This window comes from Mirounga angustirostris, unplaced genomic scaffold (assembly GCF_029215605.1).
Source record: "Mirounga angustirostris isolate CCGP_5_RB_7025 unplaced genomic scaffold, mMirAng1.0.hap1 SCAF_5, whole genome shotgun sequence".
Classification (NCBI taxonomy): Eukaryota; Metazoa; Chordata; class Mammalia; order Carnivora; family Phocidae; genus Mirounga; species Mirounga angustirostris.
The window spans coordinates 143,531,228-143,551,893 of record NW_026991713.1 but is presented as its reverse complement, the minus strand read 5'-3'; the positions used below and the strand labels follow the sequence as shown (position 1 = coordinate 143,551,893).

Sequence of the window (20,666 nt, the reverse complement as noted above, 5' to 3'; positions counted from 1 at the left end):
TGAAACAGGAAGCTTACAAAATATGCTTAACATACTTAACATACTCCAGTAAAGTCAATGTGAATACTTTACTAGTCTTATTTATACAGACTTACGTGCTACTTTAGCCAGCGTGTTTTATTTTAAAGTGCAATAATTGTAAATATTTTTGAGAATCCTAAATATGCTAAATTAAATTTACATTTATTAAGCTCATGCAATAATAAAACAGTATTAGTTTTCCATTTTACAGTTATTTGTCTCAGTTTCATGGTAGAAAACCACAGGGCCTTGGATTGTTCCAGAAGGGTCGGGATGGTGTCTCTCTTATTTTAAATGAATGAATGAATGAGTCCTAGGGTCTTAGAATACGTGAGCTACCTGGAGCCTTAGACAGAAGACAAGTATTTATATTTAGTTGCCATTTATTGTCTATTTGGTATGGACCAAGCTCTTTGCAGGGCACCTGCCCCCCACCCCCCTATTCCCCCTACATTATAATATATATTATAATATATATATTTATAACATCCTCATGACAACTCTGTGAAGTGCATATAACCATCCCCATTTCACAAATGAAGAAACCAAAGCTCAGAGAAATTCAATAACTTTTCAACAGCACACAGCCAGAGCTCAGCAGAGCTGCAGCAAGGACCCAGCGCTTCTGACTCTTCATCATCCCCTGGTGTCCCACCCTCATTACGGGAGGGAGGGTGTCCCACCTTCATCACACAGCCACACATAGCAACAACCATAACAGTAACAGCACTTGGTCTGTGCCAGACCTTGCATTGGGAGCTTTACATATATCAACTCATTTAATCCATGGTACAAAGCCCGGATTTGGAAACCACCTACTCCTCATTTAGAGATGGGGAATGGAGGCTCAGAGAGGTTAAGTAACTTGCCCAAGGTCACCCAGCTGGTCAATACAACCCCAGGCCTGCCCCCTGCCTCTTGCCCTGGAATCATCTGCACATAACAACACAACATGTATGAATGACTCCAGATGCTTTACAATCCATTATGTGATTATAAACACATATATAGGTAGCTTTGTAGAATAAGATCAGGCAGGACACACATCCACAGAGGTACCAATTGATATTAAAGTCCTTGAATCAATGGCTGAAGTTAAGCAGCCAGGCTGGGATGGGGAGGATGCAGGTGGATGCCAGTGTTTCTTGCACTTTCAATACAATCATTTATAACACCTTGTGTGGAAGAGCAGGGACAACCACATTTCGTGAGTGCTGACTCTGTGCCAGGCATTGGGCCAGAGGTGCTACACATTTCTCATTCACTCCTATCACAAGCCCATAGCATTGCTCCCTTTTCCCCAAGGAATGAGACCTCTGAGAGGCAGAGGGATGGTCCCAAGAAGGAAAGGTACATCTGCCTATTTACAGCACCTGCCCCTTGGTGCAAAGACCATTGATTCAGGAGGCCAAGAGCTTGGGAGTCAATTCTAGTCCCTCAATTGACTGGCTGCCTGACTTACATAGAGTGAGTCTGAACCCACCTTGAAAATGACTGCCCTTGCTGTACACTGGCCCCCTCTCAGCTTCCTTGAGGGAAAGGACAAGCGGTGTGCAAACAGAAGGAGGACCCTGGGGGAGTGTTGTGGTAAAAATCATGGCTCAGGAGTACCCCCTGCATGGGTCTGAGCCCTGGCTCTACCTCTTCTCAGCCACGGAACTTGGGGCCACCCCTTCACCCTTCGAAGCTTCAGTTAAGTGAAGGTAAAATGAGAAAAATGAAACAATGTCTGTAAAGACTTGGCCATGTAAACCCTCGGTGAATGGCTGCTACCATCATCATCATTAGTATATTTACTATTATTATTATTAGCATTACACAAATGACAGTAGTGGCTTGGCCCACGATATCCTTGTTTTCTGTTAGAAAACAAGGATATCGTGTTAGAGGAGCTTGAGATGAGAGAACAAGGCTGCTTCATCAAGGAGAAAGAAAGAAAGATCTTGTGATTTGGTCAGTGGGCAAGGATTCCAGAGGCTGTGGTGAAGGCTGGGGTGACTGGGTGGAGGGGTCACTAGTGAGAAGCCTGACCCACCAGGTCAGCGGAGCAGCTCAATAATTCCTTCTCATTTGGGGGGACTGAGGGGCTTCCTCTCATTCCTGCATAGCTGACCTCCTGTGTCCCTCTAACCATCACACAAGGGGCTGGAGAATCAGGAGTCACTCACCGCCATGACCAGCTCAAATGGGTACTTGTAGATGCGGACAGGAGACTGATACTTCTGCACCATGTTCTTGCAGGAGCACCAACAGAAGCCACCCAGGTAGGAGTGAGCACAGAGCCTGGGTGACAGGTGACTGGTAAGGTAGCAGCTCCCTCCACCTGAAGCAAGAACCCTGCCCACTGCTTCCCCAAGCAAGGGGCAGGCCCAGCCCCTTCAGGTTCCACCCACACATTTCCCCAGCCCTCAAAGCAAGGGGGCTGATGTGATCACCAAATTACTCTGAGCCAGGCCCCAAACACCTGCCCTGTCCATTACCCACTGCTCCAGATCACACTCATCCCTCAAAGAGCAATCAGTACCCAAACTTTCCTCGGTCCCCACCCCTTCACACTGAGGCCCGCAGCAGCACCCCTCATTGTCACTCACATGGAAACACACCTTTGCAATTCTTATACTCCCACAATTCATCACCCACCCACGCACCCCACAGCTCGCCACAGACGTCCTGACCCTATAGATCCCCAAGTATCATTGCACCTGCCCTCCCATTTTCCTCCAAGACACCCTGACATACACACACAGTCTTCACTAAATTTCACAGGCACTGTCTCTGTAACACACACACAGGCACACACATGCACGACCCACCTCCCACACGGGGCTGCCCTTGCACACACATGCAACTTCGCACACACACTCAGCTCCCTGGAGCTCACACCTACCCAACTCCACGCACGCACACAATTCCCCTGGTGCGCACAAACGTCCACACACTCGCACATACACCGGTATGCACATGCACGCACACACGTATGCACTCGCAGGCCCCCACAGCCCTGCTCACCCTCGGAGTCTCCGGGGACGTAGCCCCGGGGGCAGTACGGAGCTGAGTCCTCCAGGGCCCCCAGCGGACGCCTGGCCCCGAGCGCAGCGTCTGGGGCGAGGCCCGACCGCGGCCGCCCAGCCTAGGGCGTCCTGCCTTGCGCTTCCTGGGGCCCGGCCAGCGAGGGAGGGGCCTGCAGGGCGGGAGCGAGACCTGCCTGGCGGGAGTGCTCCAGGACCTGGGACAGCGGAGAATCCGGCCTAGCCCCGCCCCTAGCCTGGCCCCGCCCATGCCACCCTGCTTCCGCCCCGCCCAGATTTCCCGGGCCCTGGGCTGGTCCTGCCCTAGCCACGCCCCAGTCTTAGCCCCTCCCTTCCTTTATTTATCCCCCGTTTGACTACGCCCCAGCCCGGCCCTTTCTCCAGATTGGCCACGCCTCAGGTAGGCCCCGCCCCCACACTGGTCCCACCCCAAGACTGCAAGCCTCGGAAATGGCCCAGCCCCAGGAAGAACCCCCCCCAAGGCTCCACCCCCAGTCTAGCTCTGCCCCCACGCAGACCTTTGCCCCGCCCAGCCCCTCCCCTCTGAGTAAGATTTACTTTCATACTCGGATTACCCTGATCGCCTAGTCTCTGAGCCCCGCCCCTTCCAGGGGCTACTCCTAGAGCCATATTGGCTCTGCCCCAAGCCCCACCCATGCATCATTCATTCACTCTGCGTAGGTTTACAGAGCACCTACTAAGTGTCATGTCCTTCCAGGTGCTGGAGAGTCATTAAGTGAACAAAACACAAAAATCCTTGCCCTCCTGGAGCTTACATTCATGGGGGGGCCAGACATTAAACAAATAAGGAAGTAAATAGTATGTGAGATAGTGAAAAATACCAAGGAGAAAAGGTAAGCAGGGAAAGGGTTCAAGAAGTGAACGAAGTGAGGGTACAATTTATTTTATTTTATTTTTTAAAGATTTTATTCATTTATTTGACACAGAGAGAGAACAAGTAGGCAGAGAGGCAGGCAGAGGGAGAGGGAGAAGCAGGCTTCCTGCTGAGCAGGGAGCCCGATGCGGGGCTCAATCCCAGGACCCCGGGATCATGACCTGAGCCGAAGGCAGCGGCTTAACCGACTGAGCCACCCAGGCTCTCCGAGGGTACAATTTAAAGCAGGATGGACCGGGACCTCCCTGGGAGGGTGACATTTGGCCATCATCTCCTTTTAGTTCATACCCAAACCCATCTAGCCCTCTCAAGATCCCTAGGGACCCTGCCTCCCTTCCAAAGCCCTCCCTTCCCGCTCCCCATCTATTCGGCCTGGAAGAGCTAACAAGCTGGCGCTGGACAACCTTGTCTTCCGTGTATTCATTCATTGGACATTTACTGAGCATTTACTATGTGCCAGCACTGGGTGACTTCACCCATTCCCAAAGGGGAATCAGGCAGACACACCTGCCCTCGCGTGGCCCACAGTCCTGGACAGGGAAAGGGTGTGACAATGCTCTGTTTAAATACAGAGGCCTTTGCATCCTATGATAACCAGCCCTTGTTCGTTTCCTTTCTAGCATGTGTCACACTCTGTAATCATTTATTCATTCATTTTATTTATCTGTGCGTTATTTACTGTCCCGGGAGACTGTGAGCTCCGTGAGGCAGGGACCATGTCTGTCTTATTCATCTGCTCCCAGGACCCCAGGACCTTACTGGGTACCGGGCACACAGTAGGTGGTCAGCGCATTCTTTCAATTAAAGTTACCAAGAATGGAAATGGAGCGCAAAGTTGCCATCCCTGCCACAAGGTGGCAGCAAACGACAGTCCACGAATCCAGGGTCCGCGCACAGCGGGAGATGGGGTCCAGGGATGTTTCCGCTGTACCCGGGGCTCAGCAAGGAAACTCGCCTGCTTGTCCTGGGCGTCAGTGCCGGGCCCGTAGTGAGCACTAACACTTAGCTGTTGTTACAGCACGGAAGGCGTTAAATTGGCATTTAGTAACCACAGAGCGGGATGTTCACACCTAGAAAGGTGGGGCGGAACAGTCTGTCCCAAACTCTCCAGCTCCTCAGACTACTTTCAGCAGAGTGCGTGTTAAAATGCAGATTCCCGGGCACCGCTCAGAGGAGGCTAGGAATCTGCCTGTTCAACAAGTTCCCCAAGTGATTCTTTGAGTGGACAAGTCTGATGGTGCTGGCTGGCAGATCGTGGGGGTCCTTCCAAGCGCTTGCGGATCCTGGAGTGCTGGAACTAAACGCCGGCCCAGAGTGAGAGGCGGGGCGCTCACAAGCGGGGGAGGTCCGCTCGCCAGAGCTCCTCCCAGATGTGGGCGTGCTTCCACTCCAATTCACTCCGTTCGGTTCTGGCAGAATCTTGGCTACCTACCCACACACATGTCTCCTTTGCCACAGAAGGTGACAGCTTGGGGAAGCAGGAGCGGGCGTGGGAGATGCAGGGAGCGGGCCAGGAAGAGTCCCAGGAACAGAAGAGAGGCCCCGAGACTGAGGGGGAGGCCTCAGGTTTCCTCGCTACCAGCAGCGTCTCCCCTGCTCCCGACCGGTGAGGATGGGACTCTGGGCCGGGGCGGGGAGCCGGGGGGGAAGGAGGGGCACAGCCGGGTGGGTTCGGAAAGCTCAAAGTGGAAAATGCAGCCCAAAGTGGAGTGAGAACCTAACTCCCTCCTCCTCCAGCTGGAGGGAAACGAATTAATAATAGCACTGCCCAGCAAGTGTTACCTATTATGAGCACCGTTCTATTACTAATTATTCCTACCATCTATTGAGCACTTACTTGGCACGTACTGTTCCAGACACCGTTCTAAAGCCTTACAAACATTTAATCCTCAAAAACACCCCTGCAGTGATGAAAATGTTTGGAACTCCATAGAGGTGGTGGTTGCCCAACATTATGAATGTACTCAGTGCCACTGAATTGTACACATCAAAATGGTTAATGTTAAAACGGTTAGTCGTTATGTTATATGATTATCTAAATTTTTTTTTAAAAAAAAACCTTTTAGGGGGCGCCTGGGTGGCTCAGTCCTTAAGTGTCTGCCTTCTGCTCGGGTCGTGATCCCAGGGTTCTGGGACTGAGCCCCGCATCGGGCTCCCTGCTCATTGGGGAGCCTGCTTCTTCCTCTCCCACTCCCCCTGCTTGTGTTCCTGCTCTCGCTATCTCTCTCTGTAAAATAAATAAATAAAATCTTAAAAAAAAAAAAACCTTTTAAGATCAAAACTATTTTAATCTTCATTTTATTTTATTTTAAGATTTTATTTATTTATTTGAGAGAGAGACTGAGATAGAGAGAGCATGAGAGGGGGGAGGGTCAGAGGGAGAAGCAGACCCCCCGCTGAGCAGGGAGCCCAATGCGGGACTCGATCCCAGGACTCCAGGATCATGACCTGAGCCGAAGGCAGTCGCTTAACCGACTGAGCCACCCAGGCGCCCTAATCTTCATTTTAAAGATAAGGTCACTGGGCGCCTGGGTGGCTCAGTCGGTTAAGCGTCTGCCTTCGGCTCAGGTCATGATCCCAGGGTCCTGGGATCAAGTCCCTCATCGGGCTCCTGCTCTGTGGGGATCCTGCTTCTCCCTCTCCTCCCCACTTGTGCTCTCTCTCTCACTATCTCTGTCTCTCTCTCTCTCTCAAATAAATAAAATCTAAAAAAAAATAAAGATAAGGTCACTATGGCACAGAGAGATTAAGTAACTTGCCCAAGGTCACACAGCTACTAAGGAACTCAAACCCAGGACCCTAGTTCTCCAGTGCCTTCTTCTGCCCAGGACTGTAGCTGAATTTCCCAGAAGATATGATTTTCCAGCCTGGACTATAAAGATATCCAGGCGTTTTGTTCTGGGCTAAGGAGGTACTAGAAGGATGGGCTGAGTCCATGGGATCTCTAGGGGGTGAGAGGTCAGTCCCAGGGGCAGGACCTTCAGCCTCTATCTGCTGCTTCCTACTTGTCCTGCGGAAAGGACCAAGCCAAAGCTGCCGTGTGGTGAGGTAATTTTTGAAGACTCCAGAAACCACCCCCACATCTCTGAATATCTCCCCCACAGATGGGCCCCTACCACAGGAAATTCAACCATTAGCAATGCATTTATTTGAGTAAAAAAAACTGGACCCAAATGCAGATATCCTCAGAACGCATCCATCCTGCAGGAAAATGTCCTCAGTTGGATAGCTCAGTATGACACCAAGAAATGATGGGGTAAAGAGGGGGTTGAGAGTGAGGGGATCCAAAGTCCAGACCCTTGTGGGGACACGAGTGGCCCTTAATGTGGGCTCTGGAATACATGAGCGCCCCGGGATGGTGCTGAAGCTAGAGAGGATGGGACATTTTTTTAATCGTGGTTAATATACATAAAAGTTATCATCTTAACCATTTTTAAGTGTACAATTCAATGGTTTTTTGTATATTCACAAGGTTGTGCAACTATCTACCACTATCTAGTCCCAGAACATTTTTATCACCCCAAAAGAAAACCAGTATCCATCAAGCAGTCCCTCCTTTCTCCCTCTCCCAGCCCCTGGCAACCTCCAATCTGCTTTCTACACCACGTCTCATTTGTCCTAGGGCTGCCTCTAAGTCCCTGTCCCTTCTCAGAGTGCAGCTCAGGAACCTCCTGGATTTGGGAATCTCGAGGGCCACAGGGGTCCTTAGCAGCGTGGCTATGTACAGGTGTGCAGGTAGTAACCTGTCATTGGGCAGCACTGATGGAACAAGAGGCTGAGCCTGGGGGGGGGGGGCCCTGATCCAGGAGGCTGCACAGCCAGGCACTGCGCACCTAGACCCCCAGTCCACGCCCAGGTCTAGTCACTTCCACACGAGCTTTGGGACTCCACCAGGCGCTGCAGGTGGGATCAGGGTCCAAAGGTGAGTAAAAGGCTGTCTGAGCCCCAGGAGCTCTCAGGAGGGAAGAGAGAGGGAGCAAAGGTAGGGTGCACCGGGAGTCAGTGTGGCGCTTGGGAGGGGGCTGGGTGGCAGAGTGGTGAGCAGTGGGTGCTAGAGTCAGGTCCGCCTGGGTGTGAATTCTGGCCCTGCCACCTTGTAGTGTCCCTGCAGTGTGTATGGCCACAGTGTCTCCTCCTTTAAAATGGGAATAACATGGATATTGTCCAGCCTTAAAAAGGAAGAGGGTTCCGCCACATGCTACAATATGGATGAATCTTGAAGACATTGTGCTCCGTGGAAGAAGCCAGTCACAGAAGGACAAATATTGTTTGATTCCAATTATATGAAGGACCTAGAGTGGTCAAATTCATAGAGACAGAAAGTGGAAAGGTGGGTACAGGGGGAGGGGGAGAGGAAATGGGGAGTTAATGTTTAACGGGGACAGAGTTTCAGTTCTGCAAGATGAGAAAGAAGGTTGTGGGGACGAATGGTGGTGAGGATTGCACAACATCGTGAATGTACTGGATGCCACTGAACTATATGCTTAAAAATGGTTAAAATGGTAAGGTTTTTTTTTTTTTCAAGTTTTAATCTTAATTCCAGTTAGTAAAATATAAGTTTTATATTATGTATATCTGACCATAATAATTCAAGAAATCACATTGAGAACATTTTTTTTTAAATGGGTAAATAGTGTCAGCTAGGAGAGAGGGATCGTTTTCCAGGGGACTTCTAGGAGAGGGTGACATTTGAGATGGTGCAGTGGAGGAAAGTGATGACTCGGCTTTATTAAGACAATTCTCACACCATACAGTGTGTGAGCCAGTGCCGGTTAGTATATTCGCAGAATGGTGCAACCACCACCATCAATTTTTTGAACATTTTCATCCCCCCAAAAAGAAACCCCATAACCTTTAGCAGTCCCTCCCCGTGTGTCCCCCAACCCCTGGCACCCACTGATTTGCTTTCTGTCTCTATGGATTTACCTAGTCTGGACATGTCATATCAATGGAATCACATGCAACGTGGCCTTTCGTGACTGGCTTCTCTCACTGAGCATCGTGTCTCCGAGGTTCCTCCATGTTCCCCCAGCCCCTGCTCTCCTGCTTTCACCCATGACCTTCCTCACGCCCCAAGTTACCTTGATGGCAGCACAGAGTGCCCCCCGCCCACCTTGGAACAGGGAGGAAGGAACCTCGCATATTAATTTCCTACTAATGCTCTAGTGGCCTTAAAAAAAACAAAACAAAAAACCCACGCATTTATTATCTGACGATTCTGGAGATCAAAAATGTGAAATCAGCCTCACTGGGCTAAAGTCAGAGTGTCAGCAGGGTTCGCTCCCTCTGGAACCTCTGAAGGGAGAATCCATTTCCGTGCCTTTTCCAGCGTCTAGAGCCTGCCTGCATTCCTTGGCTTGTGGCCCCTGCCTGCATCATCAGATCTCATCTCTCCATCTCTAGCTGTGCTGGTTACTGCATGGCCTTCTTTTCTCAGTGTGTCTCCATGTTGCAAATCTCCTTCTGCCTTTTTCTTATAAGGACACCTGTCATTGGATGCAGGGCCCACCCTAAATCCAGGACAATCTCATCCTGAGATCCTTAACTTATTTGCATCTAGAAAGAAACTTTTTCCAAATAAGGTCACATTCCTAGATTGCAGGGGGTTAGGACTTGGACTTAACTTTTTTGGGGGGGCCCCATTAGCCCACTGCAGGGCCCACCTGTGGTTGTACCTTGGGTTGGTTGGCCTCCTCCTGGTGCATTCTCCCTCTTGCCCCTGCTTCCCTGGCCTGGGGTCACTGCAAAAACAAAGTCCCTGTAACCAAGCTCAATGCTTAGAGGGACCAGGACCAGGACAACTATGGCCTCTGACTCCTCTGGGTTGGAAAGAGGAGTGCGTTGCCCTTGCCTTTCAGCAAATTAGATGTGACCCTAACCCCCCATCCTAAGTTCCTCTGGAACAGTGTAGGTGGGAGCAGGGATGGGCAGAGGGAGAGGTGGGATCTGAGAGAGGTTGGACCATGGTGCTGGAGCTGGGCACTCCCAATATTAAGGGATCAGTCCAGGTTATGATTCTGCCCACCACACTGGGGTCAGACCAAGATACTGGGCAGGTAGGAGGTTGGCCACAGGGACCAAAACCTATGCTTGGCCCCATTAACAGAGCAGACCCCAGGGGACACCCCCACACACCCAGCTCAGTCCCTGAGGCCCCAGCTGCCCCTGCCTGGGGGGAGAGGCCAGGGTCCTGGGTGGTCCACTTCTCCTCTATGCCTGGGTCCAATCTGACTTTCCCAAGTCACTCGAAGCAATTACCACCAACCACATGCAGCTGTTTAAATTTAAATTAATCACATGGATATTAACATATATATTTATATAAATAATAATAAAAATGAACAATAAATTTAAAAATTCACTTGCACTAGCCTCATTTCAAGTGCTCAACGGCCGCATGGGGCTTTTGCCTCCCACGTATACGGAATATTCCCAGCATCTAAGGAAGTGCCGTCGGACAGGGCTTCTCCAGACTCGCCCCTAGACCAGCAGAGGCTGGGCCCTTTCTGGAGAACAGGATGGACTGAACAGGGGTGGGGGCAAAAGAGGGGGTGTTTGTCCAGAGCCAAACTGGTGTTGACTCATCAGTCCCGGGGCCCAAGCCCAGGCAAGGGATTAAGCCTGAGCCAGTGACCAGAGAATGGCCTGGGAGGGCAGCGCATGGGGGCTTGGCCACCCAGGTCTCTGGCAGGAATGTTTGACCTCAGCAGAGAGAATGGACAAAAGGCCCAGGCAGACCCAGACCTAGGCAAGCAGGAGGGATACAGGGGCAGCTCTATTTTACATCACAAATGGCGAAAATGCAATATGCAGTGGTGGGTCACTTCTTTTTTTTCACTTAATACCCCAGTGCTTCCTTCCTTATGAGGCCTACAAACCCCCCATGTGTCCATCCCCTTTCACCCAATGTCAGATGTCTGTCTCAGCATTTATCAGCCACACATACCCCTTGGTGGGCATTTAAGTTATTTCGTTTCTTTAAAATGTGTTGTCTGTCTGCTTTTCTATCTCTTTCCCTTCTCAGGCTGGGAATATGTGGGTTGTATCTTGTTAGCTGCTGTAACCCCAGGGCTGAGCATACAGTAGGTGCCCAATAAATGGATGGGTGAATGTGTGGGAGGCACTGTGGAGGCAAGAAGATCCTCCCCTGAGGGGTTAGGGGGAGCCTGATTCCTGTGGAAATGTCAGTGGTGTTTGGGAGTATGATGAGGGAACTAGGGTCCCTCACTTGCCTCCCTCCCCTTCCTTGCCAGGGCGCCGACCACCCTCAGCCTCGAGTCTGACTGCTTTCCTCACAGTGTCTCCAGGCCCCTGCTCCATGACTTTGTCTGCCTGGGGTGCTCCATTGCTGGGGACCCAGGACAGGTGCCATCATCCACCACAGGTGGCATTAAACTCACCATCCCCCAACCCCACCTCTCTGCAGCAAGCTCCCGGAGGGCAGAAATCTGTGTCTGTTGTGCTCAGCCTTGTATCCTGAGTGCCTAAAACAGGACTTGTCACATAGTAGGTACTCAATAAATATTTGATGAATGAATGAATGAATGAACAAACACCTTCTCTTCACCATGGTTCTGACTCAGGACCTACTGACCTTTGGTCAGTTCTCCTGGACCTTCCCTGGGACCACTATCATGCATTGACCCTCCTGTTCATTCATTCAGCAGTGACATTGAGCGCCTACTCTGTGCCAGGCACCTGGCTGAATGGGGGCAGACATGGGGACGAGGGCGCTAGCTCAGACTGCATGGATGTTGAGGGTTTTTTTTTTAATATTTTAAAGATTTATTTATTTATCTTAGAGACTGAGAGAGCATGAGTGGGGGTAGGGGCAGAGGGAGAGGGAGACAAGCAGACTCCCTGCTGAGCGGGGAGCCAAACGCGGGGCTTGGTCCCAGGACCCTGCGATCATGACCTGAGCCGAGATCAAGAGTCGGACGCTTAACTGTCTGAGCCCCCCAGGCGCCCCAGATTGCAGAGTTTAAATCCTGAGTCCTCTCCTGACCACCTTGAGCAGACTCTTAACGTCTTGGAGGCTCAGTTTCCACATCTGAAAAATGAGAGGAGGAGGGCCAGTTCATCATCTTTGTTGTGGTCATGGTTTCACCGTCGGGTGCTGATGTCAAACCCATTGGATGGTACACTTTATTTTTTTAAAAGATTTTATTTATTTGAGAGAGAGAGAGAGAGAGAACACAAGTGGGGAGGAGAGGGAGAAGCAGGCTCCTCACTGAGCAGGGAACCCAACATGGGGCTCAATCCCAGGACCCTAGGATCATGACCTGAGCCGAAGGCAGATGCTTAACTGACTGACTGTACCCCTGGATGGTACACTTAAAGATGTACCCTTTGTTATATGTCCATCACACCTCAATCAAGCTGGAATCCATAGGCCAAGCACATAGCACAGGGCCTAGCACATAGTACATGTTCAGCAGAGGTGGGATTGTTTGTCATTACTACATGTCTTACTTCACAGAATCCTTTCAAGACCCTATGGAACAGGTGTCAGAGTATTCCCATTTTGCAGGTGGAGAAGCTGAGGTTCAGAGAAGTGAAGACATTTCCTCAGGGTCACATAGCTAGGAAACAGAGGAGCTAGGATTTGACATCCTAACTCACTGGCTCTTCCCCTATTTACAAATGGGGAAACTGAGGTTCAGAGAGGTTAAGCCACTTGCCTAAGATCACACAGCTGGGTACATGGCAGAATCAGAATTCAAACCCAGGTTGGCTTCAAGCTAAAACCTAATTTGATTCTGCCCCCTGTGGCCTAGCTTGCCCATCACTCAGGCCTCCAGGCTCTGGAGGGAATAGTGTTCTGACCTTCTGACCTGGGCCATCCCCAGGGGCTGCCACACCCTGGACACTGGCCCCAGAAATGCAGCCCTACCGGTCTGGGCAGCATGAGCCCTGGCAGGGCCCCACAAGGCAGGGTGGGAGGAAGAAAGGTTGGGCATTTAGGGGAGGACAGGAGATTTGGGGTAGGGTTGGGCAGCCTGTCCTGCGGGGATCCCAGGCCTGGCAGAGCCTGTCTGGTCCCACCCAGCTCCGCTCTCTGCCCTGACAGTGTGACCTCCTTACTGGGAGGCCCTTCTGGCCCGGCTGAGAGGCCCAGGGATGGGCTTAGGATGAGGTGTCCAGAGAGAGGGAGCAGGTTGTACTGGAAAGCAATCCAGGGTTCAAGATGAGGCCTGGATCTGCCAGATGGACTGATGTGCTAGTAGGGCTGGGTCAGAGTGGGTGAGGCAGGGTCTGAGAGTCACCCCGGCAGAGCTGAGGGTTAACCCCTCAGTGGCTGGGCCCGGGGGAAGGGCCAGGGCTGCCAGGGGCACCAGGGCCTCAGAGTGGCCACTATTCAATAGTTTGACAACAGACACAGCTGTGAGATACAGCCCTGCATCCAGAGGGCACTGGCAGGAGGGTCCTCTGAGCAGCAGCTCTCTGGGAGGGCGGCAGGGTGGCGCTGCCTGGCAGGCAGTGTGGAGATGGCCAGGATGGGGCAGCCTGCCAGGGGCCCCCGGTGGGTAGGGCCCCGAGGCACATTCTTGGGGGATGACTCAGGGGCAGGCAGGGTGGTTGACTAACCATGGACCCTTTCCTCTCCCCGCTGCCAGGGTCCAGCCTCCCGTCTGGCCCCAGGGGTGTTGTGGGGAGCTCACCAGGCCCCCAGTCCAGGACTGAGTGTGAGTCAGCCCAGCTGGGCTGGAGAGCCAGCATGATTTTTCCATCCCTTGCATTGTTCTGCAAGAAAAGTAAATACATGTTACAAAACCCAGGGTGAAGCTGGGCCAGTCCCCTCCTGTCCCCTTGACGAATGGGGAAGAGAGCGGCCTCCATGCCAGGTGCCTGGCACATCATGCCACAACTGACTTTTCCCCATTTTACAGATGGGGAAACCAAGATCCCACAAGGTTAAGCCACCCCCTCGAGGGCACACAGGTGGGTGCGTGGCTGAGCCAGGATTCAAACCCAGCGGGGCTTCAAGCTAAAGCCTGTGGGCTCTTTCCTGGTGGGTGCAGACAGGGCCTGAGCAGGTACTGCATCAGTCTGTGTTTCTCAGGGTGGTCCAGAGTGTGCTTCTCAAGGGGGCTTCAGCAACCAGGGGGGAGGTGTTTGTTAACATGCAGACTCCTGGGCCCTTCTAGACCCACCCAACCAGGGGACTCTAGAATCTGCATTTTTAAAGGTTCCTCAGGTGGGGTGTGAGGTCACACAATTGGAGACAGGAGATGGCTGTTCGCAGGGGGATGAGAGGAGAAGGCGCTGTGGTTAGGAACAGGCTGCTGGTCCCACACACACCTCTCTCTGGGGCGGGGAGAATGCTGCCCTTCTTGTTCCAAACTGGTTCACAGAAACACCCCAAGCCAGTGAGTGAGTGAGCACCTCTCCAACTGCTGGGGAAAAAAATGACAGCAAACAAGGAGGGTGTGGGTGACCCTTCAGAAGGCGGTGGCCTCCTGGGAGTCAGCAGCCTGGCCCCACTGCAGAGAGGGGACAGGGTTCAGGGACCGAGGGTGGCCTGGTTGCCAGGGCACTAGAAGGCCCTGCAGGTGCAATCTCCGTGGGTTTAACCATCAAGCAAACCCCAGGAAAGCAAACACCCTCCCCCGAACCTCCACCCCCACTCGACCAGGGGATGAGTCACTTGGCATAAGAGGGTTCTGCGGAACCAAACAAATCCCATCTGCCCAGAGGAGGATGCATGGGGCCAGAACACAGCTCCCACCCCATCCGGCCTGCCCACAGACGAGTGTCGTGCACACGTGTGTACGCACACAAAGCCGCACCAGCTCCAAGTCCAGATTTTAGAGAACAGAGCAGGGAGGGATGGTAAAGCACAGCCCAAATTCCTCCCTGAATTTCCTAATTCTCCCCAGCTGAGTCAGTGGGAGGCTGGGAGGGTGGAGGTGGGTGGGGGTCCGAGCTCAGGGCTGGAGCCGAATAACCCAGGAAACAGCCCCGCTGGGCCCTGGGCCTCTCAGGGCCTCAGTGCCCTTCCCTGGAACATGAGATAAGAGAGCTTTGGCCCAGGTGGGGAGGGCTGGCCTGCTTCACCCAGTGGGGGTCCTCGGGGAGAACCAATCAGCTGAGGCATGTTGGGCTCATGCCCTGTTGCCTGGCACGGAGTCCGTCCTCCATAAACGAGAAATGCCATGAATATCATCAGTGTCATGACTGTCATCAGCAGCCAAGCTACAAGCAGGCTAACCTGGAAGTCTCTAGCCTGGTTTCCTTCCCAAAGCCAAACATCACCTCTATTTGTTTGTTTGTTTGAGAGGGGGCAAGTGAGCAAGCAGGGGGAGGGGCAGAGGGGGAGGGAGAGAGAGAATTCCAAGCAGACTCTGCACCGAACTTGGAGCCTGGCATGAGATCATGACCTGAGCCAAAACAAAGAGCCAGACCCTCAACTGACTGAGCCACCCAGGCATCCCCAACCATCACTTTTGTAAGCGGTGTGGGGAAAGAAGATTTGGAAATTGGGAGAAATCCAGAGTTTTGACACAGTTTGGAGTTCCTGTGACTGCTTATACCCCTCAGCCCCACAAGCCCCCAGCTACAGACGTAACCCCCTCCCATTTGTTGAGCCATCACTAACTGCAGGGGGCATGCTAAGTGCTTCACACATGGGTGGGCTCACCTTCTGTGGTTGAAGTTATTGTTGTGTGCCCATTTCACAGATGAGGACAACTGAGGCCAAGAGAGGCAAGATGACTTGCCCATGTCCACACAGGCGAAAGGGACCAAGCGAGGACTCCAACCCAGGTCTCCCAGGCTGCTCCTCCCATCTTTGGAGCCCTGATAAGGCTCTTCTTCCCAGACTCATCCAGGTGGGCTTTGTAGTTGTATCTTTGTCTCAGCTCTTAGACCATCAGCACCTTGAGGGTAGAGCGGCTTCAGCACAGATTCTTCTATTCCCCAAGTTTCATGTCTTTCATAATCTTTACCCACCATTATTTCCCAGGCCAGTGAGAAAGTCCAATGAGGAAGGAGGTTATTACATAGAGTGTGGTGGGTGCTGATAGAGGGGCACACAGCGGGGATTGGTGGGGGGCGGGCAGTGGAGGGGACAGCAGGGGAGGCACTGGGAAGAGGAAATGCCAGACTTGGTTCATTTTTTTTTTTTTAAGATTTTATTTATTTATTTGACAGAGAGAGACACAGCGAGAGAGGGAACACAAGCAGGGGGAGTGGGAGAGGGAGAAGCAGGCTCCCCGCAGAGCAGGGAGCCGAATGAGGGGCTTGATCCCAGGACCCTGAGATCATGACCTGAGCCGAAGGCAGACACTTAATGACTGAGCCACCCTGGCGCCCCGAGACTTGGGTCATTTTTAAACAAGTTTTTAAAAAGCAACTAAAAAGGCAATTCATGCACATATAAAAGATAAAATCAAGAGATTAAAAAAAATAAAAATAGATAAAAAAATAAACTCCAAATACTGTAAAAGAGTATACAATGAAAATTCAGATTTTTCTCTTGTCCCTCCTGAGGAGACTCACAGCTAACAGTTTCTTGTGGATCCTTCCAGAAGCTTTCTGTGCATATACACATGTATATTCTCTCCCTTGTACTTCTGGTGCCTGACCACGTGTATCCACATCTGCCCCTCATTCATTTCCAGCTGCATGGTCTCCTAGTGTGGATGCACAGTGGTTACTTAACCACTGTCTCCCCATGGCCATCAGCTTGTCTCCAGGGCTGTCTCCATAGCAACAGCGCTGCCACGAACATCCCCTAAAGCATGCTTATCTCCCATGTAAGAGTCCCCTGTAGGGATAGGTAAGGAGAAGTAAGAAAGGGGTTTCCAGGCAGAGTTGCCGCATGGGCAAAAGCAGAGGGATCAACAAGGTACCTTCCTGTGCCCCTGGCTATGGCCCACTTGGGGTTGTGGGTGGGTAAGCTCTGTGCGGAGTTCGGGTTCTGCAGGCCCCAGGTTCCCTCTCCCCCCACAGTTGATATCTGTTCCCAATGTCAGCAGGCTGGACTTGAGTCCCTTTGTGCCCTCCAGGCCCCATCCCTTAAGAGAAAGGCACCTTTGCTGTATTTTGTTTTTCCCCTTTTCTTATCATTGTAGCAGAACCAGGCAGCCAAAGCAGGGAGAAGGTTAGTATCGGCTGAATGAGTGAATGAAGGAACACACTGAAAGCAATAGGCCCTCCCCAAGAAAAATGTACATATGGACACACATTTTGAAAGCTATGAGGATTCACAGACCCCCTGAAGTTCACCCACAGATGCCTCATTAAGAATAATATTTTCCTGGGCGCCTGGGTGGCTCAGTTGGTTAAGCAACTGCCTTCGGCTCACGTCATGATCCTGGAGTCCCAGGATCGAGTCCCGCATCGGGCTCCCTGCTCAGCGAGGAGCCTGCTTCTCCCTCTGACCCTCCCCCCTCTCATGTACTCTCTCTCATTCTCGCTCTCTCAAATAAATAAATAAATCTTAAAAAAATAATAATAATATTTTCCTAGAGTCTCTGTAACACTTTGAAACTGAAGTCCTTTGGTGGCAGGGACAAGAGATGGTCTAAAGGACGCTGTGTCTCTCAGATGCTCCAGGGTCCAGAGGCAGTAAAAGCCTTTTGGAATCAATTTCCATAGCACTGTCTTTATTTTATAAATAAAAACATGTGGGGAAGGGACTGGCCTGAGGACTCGGGATCCTCAGCAGGGGCTCCTGCCTCCCTCCCCTGCAGACCTCATTGCTCCTCCTTTCCCGCTAGGCTCAGACCCCACCTCCACTCCCCTCTAAAGTGGCACTGAAACTTCCCAGCTGTCCAGGCCCCATTTGGGCTCACTGCCAGACTCAGTTTACTGCCTGTTCCACTGCAGCCTTCTCGACTGGTACACACCTAACACCGGGTGCACAGTGGCCCACTGTCTAACCCAGGGACACCGTGGCACACAATTTAACCTGGGCACATGTTGGCAGAATTCTGTAACATGGCGATTTTGAACGAGAATCCAGCCGCTTTTATGACCAGCCATGAAGTATTTCTATCATGCCAGGGCCTGGAGTTATTAGTTTCAAGGGATTTTTTTGTCTGCCCTAGATAGCCCACTTCCTGCACATTTGGGCCAGACACTGTGCTAAGTACTTTGTGTGAATTCTCAACAGGACTCTCCTCCTAACCCTTGGGGCTGTGGGCAGTTGTTACCACTGTTTGACAAATAAGGAAACTGAGGCTGGGAGCGGTAAGAAGTCTTGCCAGGTGTCAGCTGCGGCTGAGGTCGGGGATGTGCATCAGGCAGGCGCGCTCCACAACCTCTTTTCTCAATTGCCATTGGCACTGATACCACCCGAATGTAATTCGCCAGCTAGCCAAGGCCCAGAGACCCGTCTGGTCCCAGCCACACCTGTCGGGGGGGACCCACCTGGATGTGAGCCAAGGAGATGGGAGCGCGGCGCGCGAGGGGCAGCGGAGAGCCAGGTGAGGGCCCTCAGCCAAGGGGCGCGCCAGGCCCGAGGGAGGGGGGTTGAGTGTGGGGCTGGGTATGCCCGGGCCTGTGCGCCCCCGCCCACCTGCCAGACACTAGAGTGCGGGGGCCGGGGAGGGTGGGCGGTGTCCCGACAGGTCCCGGTGTGCCACCCCCAGCCCAGGCTGGGCGCTCCACTCGCTCGTACCAGGCCTAGGGCGCGCGCCCAAGGGGCCTGGAAGCCCCGCCCGCCCGGTGGCCCCTCCTCCGGGAAGGTAAGCACCACCTTCTCCGGGAGCCGCCCGGAGAGCCAGAGGCCTGCGGGCGCCCCGCCCCCCGTGGGTAGTGACCGGTCGCCGCAGTCGCCGCGCCGCAATAGGGGTTTCTGCGCCACCGCTCGCTCACCTGCGTCCGCTGCCCGTCCCTCGGTGCGCGCCGGGCCCGCCCGCCTCCCGCTGTCAGCCCGGCGCCGCGACCCGCCGCCCCCGCCCGCGCACTCCGAACGCCACCATGAACTCGCTCTTCAGGAAGAGAAACAAAGGCAAATACAGCCCCACCGTGCAGACCCGGAGGTGAGCAGGCGCCGCACGCCGCGCCCGGGACGCCCGCGGGAAACCAGCGCGCTGAGGGGCGCCCTAGGCTGGGAAGCACAGCCCCGAGCGTTGGGGGAGCGGCCTGGCCCGGAGAGCTGCAGGGGGCCCCCCGAAAGCGTGGCCAAGGGGGCGGGGAGCTGAGCCGGTGGTGCGCCGCAGGCGGGAACGCGGCTCCCGAGGGACACCCTTGAGCTGGCAAGCCCTGCCGGGGTGGGAATGGGGATGGGCTGGGGGGCGCCCGAGGAAAAACATGATACTTGGCACCGGAGAGTTGTAGGAGCTCAGGGAGCATTAACTTGGTACAGGGAACTTCTGTGTCTCAGGGTCGCCCTTGCGCCGGGGATTCTCCTGAGACGGGAAGCACCGCAGGGGTGGACAGTGGTGTGTCGGGAGGACGCTACACCCAAGGCAGGGGCACCGCAGGGGACTCAGGAAGTTTCGTCCAGGGGCTCACGGGGGGAACGGAGATTGAGCTGGGCGGGGGAGGGGGCGCTCGCCAGCGCTTCTTGGAGAGCGCGCAGGTGCTCCTGGCTCGGTGGGGCTAGAGGTGGGGGTGGTGCGCGGCGGGGCGATGGTCTGTGTGCCACCTGCCGCAGCGGTTCCCGGGAGCTGCCACCCTGCCCTCCAGAGCTTCACCAAGAAAAATCCGTGGGGGGGGTCGGTGGGGGTCGGTGGGTGGGGGCACAGGCTGAGGCACCCTCCTTTTCCCATGCCGGGGTTTGCGCGGTGGCCGGGCGTCATCGGAGCCTCCTTCTCGCTGCATGACTTCCCAGGGGTGTGCCCCACCCCCCAGTCCAGAAACTGGCGGCGTCTCTGAGCCTCAGGTTCCCAGGGCGGCCTGGGAAGGGAATGACATGTCTTGATGTGTTTGCGTTGAGCCGGCAGCCGACGTCCGTTTTGATAAGCCTAATGTATTCATTTAATAACCGGTTTAGGGAAGCCTCTTGGAGATGCTGAGATTGAGGGAAGGGGTGGGACTTTGACCCTTACAAGTATGAGGTGGGGGCTCCTGACTAGGAGGGTGCACTTTACCAAGCTTCATTCAGGCGGGAGACAGGGCGAATTGCAGTGTCCACCTGCCTGGCAGGATCCACCCTAACATGCCCCACCTCACCATGATCCTCACTCCCATCCAGGCCCAGAAGAAGGTGAGAAGACTCTGGCCAGGGCTCCCACGGTACTCCCGTGGTCCAGCCCAGGCAGACCCCCTCAGACAGGTGCAGGCGTGCCTGGGCACTCCATTACCGTGAGTGCCAGCTTTTTCAGAAACTGCACCGCCCTGTGATTTCAGGGTCCCCCATCTCTCCTTTGGACTGTTTCAAGCTCAGAGGCATTTATTTTCCCCTCCATAGTACCCCCCACCCCCCGCAGCCTCCCCAGGCTTTCACAACCCCAGAGATTGGGCAGGGCCCTGTAGGCTGTTCCTCTGTGGCTGAGTCCAGCTGGCTCTCAAACCTAGCTGGGGTCCCGTCCAGTCCCTGAGCTGTTCCCTGGAGCATTGCACAATTGCATACTCTGTGCCAGCCACAGAGGACTGTTCTGTTCTCCCCCCACCAGGACTTGGGCCCCTCCAGTTCTTCACACATGCACACACCCACACACCAGGAGATGGGCCAGGCCTCACCCTGCCCTCTGCCTCCCCCATTCCTCCAGACCCTAATTCCTCCAGCTCTCTGTCTGGTCCCCCTAATAGAAGGTTGGACCTAACAA

General features: G+C 53.4%; 2 protein-coding genes across 4 annotated transcripts in view; one reads left to right on the top strand and one right to left on the bottom strand.

The window, feature by feature from the left end:
• The window catches only part of SEC14L5 (SEC14 like lipid binding 5), a 39,509-nt gene extending 36,316 nt beyond the window's left edge, over positions 1-3,193 (bottom strand). Inside the window, exons 1-2 of the mRNA XM_045874906.3 lie at positions 3,031-3,193; positions 2,190-2,304 (exon numbers count right to left, since the gene is read on the bottom strand). Coding sequence (XP_045730862.1) covers positions 2,190-2,252 — 63 coding nt within the window. The 5' untranslated portion in view covers positions 2,253-2,304; positions 3,031-3,193. The remainder of the gene's footprint in view (positions 1-2,189; positions 2,305-3,030) is intronic.
• Positions 3,194-5,369: 2,176 nt separating this feature from the next.
• PPL (periplakin) overlaps positions 5,370-20,666 on the top strand; it is a 57,151-nt gene continuing 41,854 nt past the window's right edge. The window contains exons 1-3 of one of the 3 annotated variants that reach the window (XM_064592489.1): positions 5,420-5,551; positions 15,627-15,776; positions 18,265-18,377. In XM_064592489.1, coding sequence (XP_064448559.1) covers positions 15,627-15,776; positions 18,265-18,377 — 263 coding nt within the window. In that variant the 5' untranslated portion in view covers positions 5,420-5,551. Of the gene's footprint in view, positions 5,552-15,626; positions 15,777-18,264; positions 18,378-18,520; positions 18,936-20,666 lie in introns of those variants that run through there. The other 2 variants (XM_045874902.3, XM_045874903.3) reach the window with 2 other exon arrangements.